This window comes from Suncus etruscus, chromosome 15 (assembly GCF_024139225.1).
Source record: "Suncus etruscus isolate mSunEtr1 chromosome 15, mSunEtr1.pri.cur, whole genome shotgun sequence".
Lineage (NCBI taxonomy): Eukaryota > Metazoa > Chordata > Mammalia > Eulipotyphla > Soricidae > Suncus > Suncus etruscus.
Window position 1 is genome coordinate 19776139 of NC_064862.1, and position 18447 is coordinate 19794585.

Here is an 18447-nt window from a genome sequence, read left to right on the forward strand (position 1 = left end):
AGGCAAACACCGCTATGCTATCTCTCCAGGCCCCCAAGACACTAATTTTATTCTTTACTTTCCTATATGAAATAGACTTGAACAATTCTGTACACAGTGAAATGATTGTTGGTCCAGATGAATTTGATTTCTTTCAAATTGGAGTTGACACTGAAATAACATTTTGCTTCAAAGAATTAAAGGTAAAATAAATGTCATTGTCAAAATTAGAAGTTCACCTATAATTTGTAAAATATTCATTAATTGATTTTCGATATAGTTTCTTTTAAAATAGAGATTTCAAATGCTTTGCTTTTTTCTTTTAGGGAATGCTGACATTTTCAAAAGCTTTACATGCACCTATATCCATTCATTTTGATTTTCCTGGGAAGTAGGTCTTTTGAAAACTTTCTTTTGCTACATATTAGTAATGAAAACTGTTGAATCACTTTGAAATTAACACACTTAGAGTACCTGACTTTATTAGCAACATTTACCAAACTATCATTTTGAAAGATACTGTAACATGGTGTTTTAGAATTGGTAATCTTGCTTAGAAACTTATAACCTTCCACTAAATGATATTTAGAAATTTGACGTGACAAATTTCATACTTAGAAATTAATACAGATTAAAAAGTTAAATCCACTGGATATATGCTTTTTTTTTTTTTTTTGGTTTTTGGTTTTTGGGTCACACCCGGCAGTGCTCAGGGGTCACTCCTGGCTGTGTGCTCAGAAATAGCTCCTGGCAGGCACCGGGGGCCATATGGGACACCGGGATTCGAACCAACCACCTTTGGTACTGGATCGGCTGCTTGCAAGGCAAACACCGCTGTGCTATCTCTCCGGGCCCACTGGATACATGCTTTTAACACATCTCAAAACTTAAAATTTCAAGTGAGAATGGATTGAGATAAATACAGTATATGAGGGGCCGGAGCTATAGAACAGTGGTAGGACATTTGCCTTGCATGAAACCAATCCAGCATGAACCTGGTCCCCCCCTAGTCAGAAGCGATTTCTGAGTGCATAGCCAGGAGTAACCCCTGAGCATCACCGGGTGTGGCCTCAAAACAAAACAAAACAGTACAGTATATGAAACTGGATTTGATGATTCTGGTGTTTAGGTTTTAGGACTATTATTTTATGAAAAGTTTTTTTTCTTTTACTGTTTTTAACTCCTGAGTAAGTTTTGTTTTCTGGACATTTCCCAGTGTTCATCACATAATGAGTGTGATTTTTTTTCTGATTTCCTAGGCCTGTGGCTTTAAGTATTGATGACATGTTACTGGAAGCTAACTTTGTTTTGGCCACTTTAGATGATGAGCCAAGTAGAGCGTCTTCTCCACAATCACTGTGTCTTTCACAAAGACAAGGAAGGTAAAGGCACATTTTAAAGCTATAACCAATGGTTAGGAATGAACTATTGTAATCTTATTCTGAAATATCTCGTGGCATTTATTTAGAAAACAATTGACAATAAAAAATAAAACAAAGAAAGGTAATCAAAAGGTACAAAAAAACCCCAATTGATTAAAAAATTAGAAAATCAGGGGCTGAAGCTGTGGCTCAAGCTGTCAGGCATCTGCCTTGCAGAGCTAGCCTAGGACAGACCAAGGTTTGATCCCCGGCATCCCATATGGTTCCAAGCCAGGAGCGATTTCTGAGTGCATAGCCAGGAAGAACCCCTGAGCGTCACGGGGTGTGGCCCAAAAACAAAACAAAACAAAAAAAAAATCATAAATTCTGCCTAATGTGGAAAATAACTAGAAAAATGCTTAACTTTAGAGCCAAAGAGATAGTACAGCTGTTCGAGTACTTGCATTGCAGGGAGCTTGATCCTAGCACCATGGCATGTGGGTTCAAATGCTATCTGCCTCCAAATTAACTGGAGAAGCATCACTGCTTTTAGATATTGGCCTTTCTCCTTAAATCAGATTTTAACAATATAATATATATCAAATTTAATTAATATAATAAATATAATAATATGGTTTATCTTTACTATTATCCAGAATTCATTTAAATATTTAATTTTTTAATCTTTTATTAAGACACCATGATTTATTAAGTTTTTAGTTGAGTTTTAGGTATACTGTGTTCCAGCACCAAGCCTATCACCACTGTCAACTTCCCTCCACCTTTACTGAAAAATTAAAATCTGTCTTTTTTGCTTATTTGGTTTGGGGCCATATTGCAAGTGCTTAGGACTTACTCCTGCCTGTGTGATCAGGGATCACTCCTGGCAGGGATCAGGAGCCATTTGTTGTCCTGGGGATTGAACCTGAGTCAGCAGCATGCAAGGCAAACACCTTACCTGTTGTAATATCTTTCCAGCCCCATAAATCTGAAAATTCGACAATTCCATATTTGGGGGCTGGAGCAATAGCACAGAGGTAGGGCATTTGCCTTGCACGCATCCGACCCAGGAAAGACAGACAGGGATTAGTTAATCCCCAGTATTCCAGATGGTCCCCCTGAAGCCTGCCAGGAGCAATTTCTGAGCACAGAGCCAGTAGTAATCCCTGAGTAACCCCTGCCAAGTGTGGCCCAACCCTCTCAATTCCATATTTAATTTTCTAAACCAGTGTTGTCACCATCATCCAACATTGCTTTCTTAGTTATATAAAAGATACATTTATATAACTGAGAAAGATTTGTAATTCACAATGATCTCAATAAAGAAAAAGATACATTTAAAATCAAACAGTTAATTCATTTAATCTCTATTAATACCTCAGGTCAGATCTGATATGCTCCAATTCAAAGGCTGGCAAAAATTTAACCAGAAACACCCAATAAGTTTCACAAAAGGTTTTATGCCAGTGAAACACTCACAAATATCTCTACACTCGAAAATGGTGGCAGCCCTGAAATGGAAAGTACAAATTGAAACAGTAGTCAAGTCCAAGAAAGTAGTGTCAGTAACTCAGAAGAGCCAGGGTCTCTGTATGGCAAGAAGGTAAAAGAAAGACCTTAAGACAAGGCCATATTTTAGTCAAAAAGTATCGCCTGTACCCCTTTGCATCTCTCTGCACCTGCCCACCACCAAAATCATGGAATTGTTTTCTTGCTTTTTGACAGAGAAGAGGTGAAGCCAGTCTGAGATAAAGGAAAGACTGACTGTTCTATAGAATGTTTAATCAAAATAGTTAAATTGCACATTACTTTTAATAAATTATCTTTGTTTGGCATATACTTACCTTTGAATCAAATACACCAAGTCAGATGCTTTTAAACTAAGTTTTCTTCTCTATTTTTTTTTTTTTTTTGGTTTTTGGGCCACACCCTGTGACGCTCAGGGGTTACTCCTGGCTATGCGCTCAGAAGTTGCTCCTGGCTTCTTGGGGGACCATATGGGACGCCGGGGGATCGAACCGCGGTCCGTCCTAGGCTAGCGCAGGCAAGGCAGGCACCTTACCTTCAGCGCCACCACCCGGCCCCCTCTATTTTTTTTTCAAATTTGGCTAGAAAATACTGTTATCTGTAGCAGTACAAATGTAATTTTTATCCCAAGAAGCATTACATATTTCTTGAATGTAGGATACCAGTTAAAAGAGCCTGTTGTCAATGTTTTACTGCATAAGCTTCATAAAGTGCAGTAGTGTTAAATCTTATTGAAGAATAAACATGAAATTATATTTATTGAAACAAACTGACGCATCCTAATAGTCCCAGTTTTTCATGTTTATGTTAATACCTTATTTATGCTTGTTTTACTGTTGTTTTGGTTAGAAAATCTAAGCTACTTGATTAGAATTACGAGACATTTAAATTATTAGGCTTTTAAAAGAGTAATTTTAAAAGTGATTATCTCATGTTACACAGAAGGCACTAAAATGAATAAACTCCACTTAGTCACGTTGATGCCTGTTTATTGAATACTTCTTATGTGCCCAGTACTATGTCAAGATTCCTCTTATTAATAATAAGCATGACTGTAAAAGTGAAATTTTCAATCTTATTTTCTTGCTCTGTGCTCAGGAATCACTGAGTGTTTGTTCAGAGAACTGCATACAGGTCTGGGGATCCTACCAGGGTTAGCTGTAGGCAAGGCAAGTGCCTAACACCTGTACTCTCTGGCCCTATTTTATTTTTATTAGAGAAAACCCCTGATTTGGGGAGAGGGTAATTCCTCCCAAAAGTGCCCAGGTCTTCTCACTCCTTGCTCTCATAGGGGACCATATGGGATGCTGGAGATAGATTTCGGGTCAACTACATGCAAGACAAGTGCCCTACCGACTACTATCACTCTGGTCTCCAACATTTCTAATTAACCCTTAATTGCACCTGATTGGCTTCAAGGGCCACACCCGGTGACGCTCAAGGTGACGCTCAAGGGTCCGCAGGCTCTACACTCAGAAATTGCCCCTAGCAGGCTGGGGGACCATATGGGATGCCGGGAATTGGACCAAGTCCCTCTGGGTCAGCCGAGTGCAAGGCAAATGCCCCACCGCTGTGCTCTCTCTCAGGCTCCAATTGCACCTCTTTTTATTAGAGGAAACTAAGTTTTCCCTTCTCCTACTTGTTATTTGTAACAGGATGCACTTACGGGTATTTTATTCTATAGGTTATACTTCAGAGATTCCGACACTTAATTCACCTACTATTCCTTTTTCAGAAAGTTAATCAGGGCCCCCTGGAAATCTACCTTCTTTAAGTTAACAAATGGCCCCAATTGCGCACAAATAATTATTTGAAGCCACCAGCATTGCAGTGTCCCCCAGGGGGCAGTATTGCCCATTTGGGGAAGCTATTAGAATTCATTATCATCACTGACTTTGCTATTCAAATTGCTCCATATTTGGCCACTGGAAACATCTTCAGGTTGATCCCTTTGATAAATCTCCAATATATTTTTTTAACTCTTCTTTACTTTTTGAACCTTTATTTAAGCTTGTTTTGCTACAGCCGTTATTAGGTTTGGAAATATGAATTGAGTTAGACAGTTGAAAGACTGTAAGTATATCTGAAATAATTCAGTCTCCTGAATTTACTTGTGTTTCTCCTGCTTCAGACCTGGAATCGGCCAGTGTCCCATGAGCTCTAATTCCTTTGGATACGGCATATGGAAACCAATTTCTGGGTGCTGAGAATGTTCTTTCATGAATACTGGGATTCCATTGTTTCCAGCAGGCTAGAAAATTAATCCAGTATTGACAAATACACACATATTGTATCTATCTGTTCATATGAAGGCATATGAAAGTGCATGAATTCATACTGCTACCTCCAGTTAAAATCAGCACCCTAGGGTTCATGGCAGCCCCCACCCTTCTCTTGTTTTTAACTCCCTAGGTCATAGACAAATTGGGCCCTTAATTATCTCCAGTATTACTGATTGTTCAATCTTAAAATACATTGTTTCAAAATTGCTCAGCCCATAACCCTAGAAACTAACTATAGAGCCGGGAGAGATGGCACAGCGGCGTTGCCTTGCAAGCAGCCGATCCAGGACCAAAGGTGGTTGGTTCAAATCCCGGTGTCCCATAGGGTCCCCCGTGCCTGCCAGGAGCTATTTCTGAGCAGTAACCCCTGAGCACCGCCGGGTGTGACCCAAAAACTAAAAAAAAGAAAAGAAAGAAACTAACTATAGACACACTATGTTGTGAAAATCTATTTTGTCTTTAGCCGTGAAACAAATATTCAAAACTAGTTTCTTAGATTATGTAGGTTATTCTTTGTCTTTGCTCACTCATATTTCAATAGTTATATTAATCATCTGTAAGCATTACTGGCTATTTTCTATTTTGGTTTCTGCAAATCCTTATTTTGTTCCTTTACTTTGGGTGCTATACCATTAGCCACACTGGAAATGAAAACTTTTAAGTAGATAAGCTCATTCTCTCCTTTGTACTTTTTCCTCATGGCCCCTGAATGAATAATTCTCATTATATTCTCACTTACTGGGTTCCATCCCCAGCACAGCATAGGTCCCCTAATCCCATCAGGAGTGATCTGAGTGCAGACCTAGGACCAAGTCTCAGCACCAACAGGTTTGGTCCCCAATCCAGCCATCCCCCCAAAATTGACTCACTGGAGGTAGTACAATATATAAGGTATTTGCCCCTCTCTCTCACACACACACAGCTGACTCAATTCAATGCTGGTCTTTGCATATGGTCTTCTGAGCACCAGTGGGCATGGCTTAATCCACTTCTCCTAAAAAAACAAACACAAAAAAAAAAAAAAAAGCCTTTTTTGGGCCAGAGAGATAACATAGAGGTAGGGTGTTTGCCTTGTATGCAAAAGGATGGTGGCTTGAAACCCTGCATCCCACAGGCTCCCTCGAGCCTGCCACGAGTGATTTTTGAGCACAGAGCCAGGAGTAACCCCTGAACACTTCCAGGTGTGACCCAAAACCCACTAAAAAAGCCTTTTCCTACATAAAAGTTGAAGAGAAATAATTCATATCTCATGTTTCCTCTAGAACTTGTGGTTTTACCATTTTAAATGTACAGGCTGAGCCATTTGTAGTTTTTTTTTTTTAATCAGGCCACACCCATTTGATGCTCAGGGGTTACTCCTGGCTAAGCACTCAGAAAGTGCCCCTGGCTTGGGGGGACCATATGGGACACTGGGGGATCGAACCGCAGTCCTTCCTTGGCTAGCACTTGCAAGGCAGACACCTTACCTCTAGCGCCACCTCGCCAGCCCCATGTAGTTTCTTGTGTTCAATAATATGAGGATCCAATTTTATCTTTTTCAAAAAGACTACCCAACTCTCAGATTAATTTCTTCTAAGGTCTACCTTTGCCCTAGTAACTTAAGATACTCCTGTATGGGGGCCGGGAAGGTGGCGCTAAAGGTAAGGTGTCTGCCTTGCTAGCGCTAGCGTAGGACGGACCGCGGTTCGATCCCCCGGTGTCCCATATGGTCCCCCCAAGCCAGGGGCGATTTCTGAGCGCATAGCCAGGAGTAATTCCTGAGCGTCAAACGGGTGTGGCCCAAAAACCAAAAAAAAAAAAAAAAAAAAGATACTCCTGTATGAAGAAAAAAAAAAAAGATACTCCTGTATGAAGTTTCTGAATGTATGTATCTGAGTTTTTTCTAAGACTTTTTGTTTTTTTTTTGGGGGGGGGGGTCATGCCTGGCATTCTGATATGTAATTAAAAGGTGATTCAAAATAGATATTTAGGGGTCGGAACAATGGCACAAGTGGTTGGGCATTTGCCTTGCACGGTTAACCTAGGACGGACCGAAGTTTGATCCCCCCGGCATCCCATGTTCCCCCAAACCAGGAGCAATTTCTGAGCACATAGCCAGGAATAACCCCTGAACATCATCAGGTATGGCCCCAAAAGCAAAACAACAAACCAAAAAAAAACCAAAATAGATTATCTAACATTATGTAAATTTAGGAATAGTAAATTACTGAACAGCTTACAAATGAGTAACTCATGGGGGCCGGGCGGTGGCGCTGGAGGTAAGGTGCCTGCCTTGCCTGCGCTAGCCTAGGACGGACCGCGGTTCGATCCCCCGGCGCCCCATATGGTCCCCCAAGAAGCCAGGAGCAACTTCTGAGCGCATAGCCAGGAGTAACCCCTGAGCGTCACAGGGTGGGGCCCAAAAACCAAAAAAAAAAAAAAAAAAAAAAAAAAAAAATGAGTAACTCATTCTTATTATAAATGAAATGCCTGTAACAAGCATGATGCATTGAAATATAGTAATGACATGCACATGGTACATGTTAAACAATTTTAAATAAAATAAAAGCTTGACAGTTACTTAAATATACTGTACAAATTCACAAAACAAAATCTTTCAAAACAAGTTGAGGTAACCTCAAACATAAAAGTATTAATGCAATAAACCAGGGAATATTATCTCCTTTAGAGACTTTCTATTTTCTCAAGTAGATTCTGATCAGCCAAATAGAGTATTTTTGCCTTGCACATGGCCAACCTGAGTTTGAGCCCAGGCATCCTATAGATTCTTTAAACACTATCAGTAGTACTTCCTCAGTGCAGAGCCAAGAGAAGCCCCTGAGCATCACTGGGTGTGGTCCAAAAACAAGTAAAACACCAAGATTTTGCTTTTGTCTTTACTGGAATTTATTTTCTATTTTGTTATGCCAGGAATTAAACCTAGGGTCTCATGCATGCAAGGTACAATGTGACCCTAGGGTTCATGGCAGTTTGTAGTTTTTGTAATTGTGATTTTTAAATTTCATTTTACATGAGAAAACTTGACAACTGACAACTTTATCATATCTTGAGTCATTCTGTTTCAAAACAATGTTGTTTTTTTATTTTTCACTTTGGGTCACACCCAGCTTGGCTCAGTGCTTGGGGATTACTCCCCATTGTGCTCAGGGGACCATTTGGTGTGATTTGCACCCAGACCTCTCATATGCAAGCACTAGGCTTTGGTCTTTTGATCCAACTCCCCACCCCAATCCTTAGTATTAGAAAATTCTAAAGTGAAATCTCTTAATTCAACATAAGAAAATAAGGTCTGGAGAGGTAGTACAGCAGGTAAGGTGGTTGCCTTGCATGTAGCTGAACTGGGTTTGATCCTCGGCATCCTAGGTGTCCCCAGAGCACACCAAAGAGCCAGGAGTAATCGCTAACACTGCTAGGTGTGACCAAAACCCAAAAAATGAAAGTCCAGTGGGTGTTTGCCATACAAAAGGTAGACCTGGATTTGATCCCAGCCATCCAATTTGGTTCCCTGTGAGGAGTAACTCGAGCATTGCCAGGTGAGGCTCCAAAACAAACAAAAAAGATGATATATACTACTGTGAAAAAAAGAAATAACAAATTCAACTTTTTCATAAGAGTATGAATGGATCTTAAGCTCCTTACCTGTTGTACTTGATCCTCAGAGGATGATGGTTGGTGGATTGTTTTCTTTGGTTTTTGGGTCACACCCAGCAGCACTCAGGGGCTACTCCTGGCTCCACGCTCAGAAATCGCCCCGGCAGACTCATGGGATCATATGGGATGCTGGGGTTAGAACCACCGTCCTTCTGCATGCAAGGAAAAACACCCTACCGCTGTGCTATCTCTCCAGTCCTGAAGGAGGATGGTTTTAACTGAAGGATAGGCTATTGTGGCTGGAAACAATAGCAAGGTAAAGCTTGAGTGCCAAGTCATGCTGGAGGAGTCCCTTGAGTCATGTAAAGACTTAAAAGTAATAGTACCCTAGCACTTAACACTATTTGAAGGACATTAACAAGGAGGGTAGAAAAGGTAAATTCTTCAGCTTTGGGAATGACCCACATCTGGAAATGCTCAGGGCTTACTCCTGATGGGGAACCATCTAGAATACTGGGGGATCGAAACTGGGTTGGCTGTGTGCTACACATGTGCTACACGAGTCTACTCTATACCCTGGCTCTGGCCCTAGGTTTCTGCATTTTAAATCATTTTGTACAACAAATATACCTAGAAGTAGGTGTCTGTCAAGCATGCAGAAGCATTTCCTATGTACAGAGAAAGTTCAATAGGCTCCTTCAAGCCAATGTAATCACTAGAATTTATTCATTTCCTATAAGTTTAACTTTTTCCCAATAGCTATTTAAAGAGCTTCAATAAATCGTGGGCTTGTTGTTGTTGTTTTGGTTTTGGGGCCATATCCAGTGGCACTCAGGGGTTACTCCTGGCTCTGTACTCAGAAATTACTCCTGGCAGGTTCTGGGGACCACACAGGATGCTGAGGATCAACCTCGGCTGGCCATGTGCAAGGTAAACGCCCACCCTGCTATTTTGTTCCAGCCTAGAGTTTCAATGTTTTGTGACTTAGAATAGTCAGTTTTTTTCATTTACATTTTGCTACTTTCAGACATAGTGAAAAAGGTATGAAATGTTTGGCCATGCAATGCCATGACTTTTTTTGGACTGCCTTTTATAAGATTTTTTTAACCTGAATAAAAGATCACAGATAAATTATATATACATATATATGGCTGTTTTGGAGTGGTTTTTTCGGGTGTGGGTGTGTGCTGTACCTGATGATACTTAGGGATCACTTCAGGTGATTCCTGGGGAACCAGTGGCCATGCGCAGAGCTGAGGCTCAAACCAGGTATGGTAGTGTTAAAGGCAAGCATCTTAAACCCTGTATTCTCTCTCCTATCCCTAAATATTATAAGTTTTTATTCCACAGCTTTTAATTGTCCTCATTTTCTTTTGGTTTTTGGTATTTGGGCCACAACCGGTGTGGCTCCTCTCCTGGCTATGTGCTCAGAAATCGCTCCTGGCTTGGAGGACCATGAGACATGGGGGGGGGGGGGGTGGTGGTGGAATCAAACCTCGGGATATCTAGGTTAGCTTGATCTAGGATAGCATGTGCAAAGCAAACGCCTTACCGTCTGTGCCATATCTTTCTGGCCACAAATTGTCCTAATTTTCAAATAGAATTTGAAAATTTGAAAATGATTAAGAACTTAATGAAAGTTGATATCAAAGTTGTTTTTTTTTTGGGGGGGGGTCACATCTGGCAGCGCTCAGGGGTTACTCCTGGCTCTGAAAAGGATGAAGTGTACTTAGCCCCTTGAAAAACTAACTGCTTGGGGCTGGAGTGTTAGGACCCTTGGAAAGGTGTTTGCCTTGCATGAGGCAGACATAAGTTTGATCCTCACCATGCCTATGTTCTCTAGTCTACAGGAGCAATTTGTGGATGCAGAGCAAGAGTAAGCTCTGCATAGCTGGGTGTGGTGAACCCCCCCCCTTAAAAATTAAAAGGAATTAACTTCCTCCCCACAAAAATTTAAAAAAATCCACTAGCTAATGTAGCATTTTATCATTAGGTTTGTCTGCAAAACCACTGAATCATAAGAAAATGTTAACTAGCAAGCAATTGTAGTTTAGATTTTGTGAGTAATTCATAAACAATTAGTAAGCTTAAGAACTATGAAGAGTTCTAACCAACCAAGAATGAATTTGGTTCTTCTAGCTCATCAATGAGTCATAGCTACCCACAATAACTTAATAAAAATTCAAGTTCATCCCAAAATGTTCCAGTGAGTAAAAATGGGCTTTCACCGAGTCTTTTGTACAAACTGGTAATACCCACATAATCTCAAAATGTTCTGTTATTCTACTAAAGATTTATTATCTTATGCTTACACTACCAACAAATGCAGAACATTACACCAAGAACAATAATACACAAATGTAACTGTACATCTCTGTGCTTTAAGGAAAAAGCATGAATATCTAGAATATCTAGAATATTAAAAGCTTGGGTACAGCACTGGTCTGTAAAAAGATACACCATGAAATGACAATATAATTTGGAGAGTACTAAATGTGAAAAATACCAGGTTTGTTTGTCTGGTTGGTTGGTTTTGTTTTGGGGCCACACCACTGGCGCTCAGGGGTTAATCCTGGCTCTAAGCTCAGAAATAGCTCCTGGCAGGCTTAGGGGATCATATGGGATGCTGGGGGTCGAACCTGGGTCCGTCCAGTTCGGCTGCTTGCAAGGCAAACACCCTACCACTGTACCATCACTCTAGCCACCTGCTTGTTTGTTTTTAAGCTTAATTTCATACCATTTGGAAGGTGCAATGCCCTTTACCACCAGGAGCAACCACCAACCAGAACATGATGTAGTCTCTAAGCACTGCCAGGCACATCTCCTAACTTTCCACTACCACCCCCAATATAAATAAAATAAACTCATAAAGACAAAGTGAGAGCTATGAAGTATAGAGTCCCTGCTGGACTCAGAGGCTTGGAAACACAGCCTTGGTAGAGATCAGCAACAAACTCTAGCAAGGGTCTCTGTTTTATTTCATTACTATTCAAATTGAGGAATACACACACAGATTAGTATAAATACTATATTTATTAAATATCTTTACAGTTTATTTAAATGTATTTACAGAACTATTCCTGCATAAGTTATATTCAGACATCCAACTTAGGTCATTGCCTCTTGGGTAAAACAAAAAATGATAGTCTTAACAAAAAAAAGCAGCTCATTAGTATACACAAATTCAAACTTACTTCATTGTTTTTAACCATCCTTTCCACAAACTAACTGCTAACAGTTAAAATTTTGACTTAGACAATGCTGACTTTTAGTTGATGAGTTCATCAATTTTGCAAAGAACTTAAACTTTTAAAAAAATAAATAGAATCAAAATGTTTTCTACTTTATATTTTCAGTTTAACAAGCAATATTTTTATATCGTAAAATCTGTTAATTGCAAAAGTGAACTTCAAGAAAATTGAATGCTTATGTAGCTTCTACCAATAAGAGCTGGTGTAAGGTGACAAGGATCCACAAACTTACAAAAAATACAAACATTAACAGTTCTACCCAATCTTGTTTACAATCACCAAAACTCAAAACTGACTCAGTAAATAAACTCCCACAATTCCTGTCCTGGTACTTGAAGTGATATGTCGATACTGTGTGGTACTGAAAGCTAACTGTCTGCCCTGCACAAATGCAGCAGACAGGACAGGACACTTCCAGCAGGCAATGCTTGAAATGCGGCTCTAATCCGACATAGCACAACCCGCAGACATGCACACCTGGAATGGATTCTTTTGTGAGTTAGTAGCCATCAACCATGTCAAGCCAGTACAGTGCTTCAAAGAACCTGTCTCTCACTTCACATCATCTTTCCATTTTTAAGACCCTATGGGCTCTATTTCATTTTCACTCCATGAGTATTTTTTTTTGTGCACAGGCAAGCTTAAATTCACAGGAAGAAATAAGGTTCTGATATGTTTAGAGTGCACATTTTAAAACAGAACAAAATAAAAATTTCAAGCATGTGATAAAAATATTGATTTTTATAATACAGTATTGCTTTATAAATATAGATGGAAAAGCTATAAACTTTACTGATCTTTGGTGCATCCAGAGAGGGATAAATAACTTGCTATTTGTAAATTAGAAATCCAAATTTTCTCTTTTGTTATAAAAGTCCATTACATGAGGCAAATGTGTGTGCTTTTATACTATTTCATTTCAAATATAATTCACACACATTAAGTTCAAAATTAGAACCACCAAGTGTTATCTCAGTCACAACACACAGAAACTAGGGTCTTTGTGACCTGGAAAATTCCAGTATAGGTCCAATACAGCCTCTGAACAGAGAGTAAAGGAGAGTTACTTGGTAAGTAGCACTCCAGCTGACTCCTGGCAGTCATAAAATTAAGTGCCTAACACAAAAATAGCAGGGTAAAAAAAACGAACAAACAGAAAAAACCTGCATCAGTAGTAATCTATACACCCAGTCCATAGTCAGTTCCACTGTAAAATTCAATTCTTGTTCCATGATTTTTTTATATTGCTGGAACTTATTTTCCATTTCATTTTATTAGAAATTTGTTTTGTTTTGGGGCCACACACAGTAATACTCAGGTGTTGCCCAAAACCTTATTACTGGCAAGCTGAGGGGACCATATGGGATGTTGGGGACAGAACCCAGGTAGGCCGAAAGAAAGGCCAGCTCCCTACCCACTGTACTATCGCTTTGGCTGGCTCCATATACTCTCAATTTCTAAACTGATTATACAAATCATATGAATCACCACCAATGTAGCTTTACATGGATTGTATCTGATTGGTTAAATAAGAGCAAAGAAAGCCGTGACTGAACCAGAACTGGCTTTACTAGTAATTAAATGTTGGCATTGGAAAATTAATGCAAATATACGCAGATCCTAAGGCTATAAATACCTCTGACCAGAAATTAAAAAAACAAAAACAAAACAAAACAAAAAAACCGCACAAGAACACAAGAGGACTGAAGCTGTTAGCCAAATATAAATGTATTACAACAAATCCCTTCTGGATGCAACTTTCTTTACTTAAACAGAGACTGCAAATATTTTGTGCAAAATAAATACCTGCCACTCACCACTCACGCTTCCATGTTTTGTCACAGCACAATGGATTCTCCTTAGACAGTTTTCCCCCAGTCCCTTTTCCACCAAAGAACTGTTTTGTCAAGTTAGGGTAGTTAAGGCATTCTGACATGTAATTAAAAGGTGATTCAAAATAGATATCTAACATTATGCCAATTTAGGAATAGTAGATAAATTACTGAACAGCTTACAAATGAATAACTCATTCTTATTATAAATGAAATGCCTGTTACAAGCATGATGCATTGAAATATAGTAATGACATGTACATGGTACATGTTAAACAATTTTAAATAAAATAAAAGCTTGACAGTTACTCAAATATACAGTACAAATTCACAAAACAAAATCTTTCAAAACAAGTTGAGGTAACCTCAAACATAAAAGTATTAATGCAATAAACCAGGGAGTAGTATCTCCTTTAGAGAAACAGACTTTCTATTTTCTCCACAAGCAGATCCTCATCAGGTTTAACTGCATTCTCCTCTATACACCAATGTTACCTGACTTATATAAAACATGGCTTTAATTTAAGGATTTCTAAGTATATATCTTTTTCTACCACCAAGTTAATGAAGGAAAAAATTGACCCAAAAATATATATCTTTACAGCAGTTGACTTGTACACAAACCTTAAAAATACGTTTGGGCTTACAGATAATGGGAAAACTGAATGCGGGATAGTTTTCTATCGAAACTATACACTGCAAGATGGCTATTTGGAAACTGTAAACATTAAGCTGATTCAAAACCCCCAAACTCTGTGTAGGACAAATGCAAAGGCCAGGTCATCACCAGGATACTTCCTTGTGGGCTCTTGTGCTGCTGTCTCTGCCCCAGTGCTCTTCCGCGAACTCCCCGAATTTAGAGCTCGTTCTCGAGAAAGCCAGGCTGCTCGAGCAAGGTCTGAAAGAGACTCGGAGTAGCAGGACCATCAAAAGCCAACACCATTCAGTTATGGCTGTTCTCTTAGGCCTTTTAAGCCCAGGAGATAGATGGAGCTCCCTGTGAAGAATGGCAGCTGGTAAAAATATCTAGGAGGGATTTCAGCCAAAACATGAACTTTCTAGACTTTGAAGAGTTTTGTACTCTCAGTAATATTTCCATTTTAAAAGTCTAGTACCCCGGTCCTCCTGCAGCTCAGGCTACCAGCATGTGAACTGAACTTCTCAGTAAACTGCCAACACTTTCATTATAGCATTATCAAGCATCTTTGAAAAACCATGAAACATTTGCATCCAATAGCTAAACTGAATTTTCTTTACAATCTATAACAAAAAAGCCCCTGGATCGAGATTCTCTAACCTGGAGCAGTATTTCAGAGCAGAATTATTAGCTCCTCAAAAATAGGAGATTATAATAAAAACATAAAGCCACACCCAATCATCATAACAGACGGTATAATACATGTGTAACATTTCTTTTGATGAAAAATGGTTCTACAAGATGTACCATAGCATACAATTTGCGTTGACTTTTAAAATCCCTTTTACACATTGTAATTTTGAATCCATTTACCAACAACATTTATGATACTGATGAGCCATTTTTGAAAAGTGATAACCAACTTTGGCTTTCAAAGCCTCCACCCCATCGTGGATAGGGGCAATGAGAAATGAAGACCAATTTTCAAAAATCTTGATTCTCTTCAAATGCTGCCAGCAGATATGAACTAGTGAATGACAGTAGTGGTTCTCAACAAAGATCTCAACTGGGTTTCAAAAAGACGGGCAAAAGGTTTACATCACTGGCCATTGAGATCAGTGGCAAAGAAGGTGGTCCTGCCAGCAGGATCAACTCAGACAGCAAGAGGGAGTTTGGGATGATGAAAAGGAAAGGCAGGAGCTGACACTCGCAAGTCAGTCTGTATACTCAGCCACTATGGAAAGAAGGACGGTGATGTCGTCTGGCTTTCCACCTAAAATAAAAATAAAGTCATATTCATATAGCTGAAAAGAAAAGGCCAATTAGGGGTTGGAGAGATGGCATGGAGGTAAGACGTTAGTCTTGTATGCAGAAGGATGGTGGTTCAAATTCCAGCATCCCATATGGTACCCTAAGCCTGCCGGGAGCGATTTATGAGAGTAGAGCCAGGAGTAGTCCCTGAGCGCTGCCTGGTGTGCCCCAAAAACGGAAGGAAGGAAGGAAGGAAGGGAGGGAGGGAGGGAGGGAGGGAGGGAGGGAGGGAGGGAGGAAGGAAGGGAAGGCCTGGAGAGATAGCACAGTGGCGTTTGCCTTGCAAGCAGCTGATCCAGGACCAAAGGTGGTTGGTTAGAATCCTGGTGTCCCATATGGTCCCCCGTGCCTGCCAGGAGCTATTTCTGAGCAGATAGCCAGGAGTAACCCCTGAGCAACGCTGGGTGTGGCCCAAAAACCGAAAGGAAGGAGGGAGGAGAGGGGGAAGAGGGAGAGAAGAGGGAGAGAAGAGGGAGGGGAGGGAGGGGAGGGAGGGAGGGAGGGAGGGAGGGAGGGAGGGAGGGAGGGAGGACAGAAGGGAGGGAGGGAGGGAGGGAGGGAGGAAGGAAGGAAGGAAGGAAGGAAGGAAGGAAGGCAGGAAGGAAGGAAGGACGGAAGGACGGAAGGAAGGACGGACGGAAGGACGGAAGGAAGGAAGGAAGGAAGGAAGGACGGAAGGAAGGAAGGAAGAAGGTTAAAAATAAAATCCGGCCAGTGTGGTGGCACTAGAGGTAAGGTGCCTGCCTTGCCTGCGCTAGCCTAGGACGGATCACGGTTTGATCTCCTGGTGTCCCATATGGTCCCCCAAGCCAGGAGCAATTTCTGAGCACATAGACAGGAGTAACCCCTGAGTGTTACTGGTGTGGCCCAAAAACAAAAAACAAAAACTAAAACAAAAAAACCAGAAGTTTTTAGGGGCCAGTGAGGTGGCGCTAGAGGTAAGGTGTCTGCCTTGCAAGCACTAGCCAAGGAAGGACCTCGGTTCGATCGCCCAGCGTCCCAAATGGTCCCCCCAAGCCAGGGGCAATTTCTGAGCGCTTAGCCAGGAGTAACCCCTGAGCATCAAATGGGTGTGGCCCGAAAAACATAAATAAATAAATAAATAAATAAATAAATAAATAAATAAATAAATAAATTCCTTCACAAGTACTAGGAGATAAAAGCTTCTAAGGTAGGTAGATCTGGTTTGTCACTATAGCCTACATGGAAAAATATAGTTATTTGGTAAGGGGAATTAGCAAAAACAATATTGTCAAAATATGTCCAGCTTCTTTGTAACCAGAACTCTAGAAATGGCTACCATTCTCAGTATTAACTGTAAATAAGAATTCTGGTTAAGATAAATTATTTTTATTTGGGGGCATATCCAGCAGTGCTCAGGGGACCATATGAGTTTTTGATGACCAAGCCTGGGTCATCTGTGTGCAAGGCAAACACACTACCTGCTGTGCTATTGCTCTATTCCCTGGTGAAGATAAATTCTGCCTCATAAGAAAGTCATATGCTTTTACACATAATCCTAATAATCCTAATTTGGACAAATACAGCTGATACTTAAAGCAAGAGTAGTCCTGTATTTGCCAAATAACTGTGATATTTGATTTTTAGTTTTTGTTTTATTATTTCCTGGAAGACTAAAAAAAAATGTTTTACATAATATTCTATCATCAAAACCTGGCTAACTCCGCTAGTTCTGACCTGCTAGCACCAACATGTCCCAGTTCTAAGGGTTGCATTAGCCTATTCCCAAAGTGACATATGGCTCAAGAAATAGGACTCCTCAGGCAAGGTCAGTCAGTTATTTCTTCAAAACCTGCTGTGGCAAAATTTAGCATGCAAATACCATCCATGAGTTCAAAAAGCCAGAGAGAGGGAGTAGTAACTGTCAAGAGGAGTGAAGGGCAAAATATCCAACTGTTAGGAATGTCCAGGCCTTCCAGGCAGAGTTTGGCACCTTTTAGGCTCAAGTCCAAGGCAGTGAAGTACTAGCCATTAAGGGCTTTAGGTTTGGCAGCCAATTAAGTTCTTTCCTGAAGGACATCCTCTGTGGGAAAGATCTGATGACATGGCTGGTTCATATGCTCCAGCATTAAAGGCTGCTGACCTTACTCAAAGCCACAGACTTAAGGCTGGAAAGGGAGATCTTACCATCTGACCTCAACTGTCACTTACTTCACTCAGAGTCTAGAATAGTCCATTCTGCTGTGTTCCCAATCAGTTCCTATCATCTTCCCAAAACATGCTTACCTCTCACATTCAATCCGTTGTCACATGCGAACTGTGCAAAAGGTGACATGTAGTTTGGATCATAAGCTAGCTCATGAGCTTGCTCAGCAATGCTTCTTGCTGTCTGTTGTATACTCTCATAATTTGAATTCTAAAATGAAAGGATGGAGGAGTTATTATTTTCATAATGCCTATGATTTCCGTAAGCACTAGGGGAGGGGGACAGATGGGTAGAGGGTGTGTGGCTCCCAAGAGGCTCTCAAGAGAACTAGGGGCCCCTCCAAGTGCTTTTTTAAAATTAAAATATTTGGGCCCAGAGAGAGAGCATAGCGGTGTTTGCCTTGCAAGCAGCCGATCCAGGACCAAAGGTGGTTGGTTCAAATCCTGGTGTCCCATATGGACCCCCGAGCCTGCCAGGAGCTATTTCTGAGCAGACAGCCAGGAGTAACC

The 18447-nt window shown here is 40.5% G+C and overlaps 2 protein-coding genes across 2 annotated transcripts in view; one reads left to right on the forward strand and one right to left on the reverse strand.

Moving 5' to 3' along the window:
* The window catches only part of RAD9B (RAD9 checkpoint clamp component B), a 34355-nt gene extending 18691 nt beyond the window's left edge, over positions 1-15664 (forward strand). Inside the window, 8 exon segments of the mRNA XM_049787766.1 lie at positions 76-182; positions 306-370; positions 1239-1361; positions 2723-2770; positions 2772-2943; positions 4523-4535; positions 14656-14719; positions 15481-15664. Of these exon segments, the coding sequence (XP_049643723.1) occupies positions 76-182; positions 306-370; positions 1239-1361; positions 2723-2770; positions 2772-2943; positions 4523-4535; positions 14656-14719; positions 15481-15664 (776 nt within the window).
* Positions 11755-18447, reverse strand: part of PPTC7 (protein phosphatase targeting COQ7) — a 56098-nt gene continuing 49405 nt past the window's right edge. The window contains exons 5-6 of the mRNA XM_049789362.1: positions 18019-18148; positions 11755-15733 (exon numbers count right to left, since the gene is read on the reverse strand). Coding sequence (XP_049645319.1) covers positions 15675-15733; positions 18019-18148 — 189 coding nt within the window. The 3' untranslated portion in view covers positions 11755-15674. The remainder of the gene's footprint in view (positions 15734-18018; positions 18149-18447) is intronic.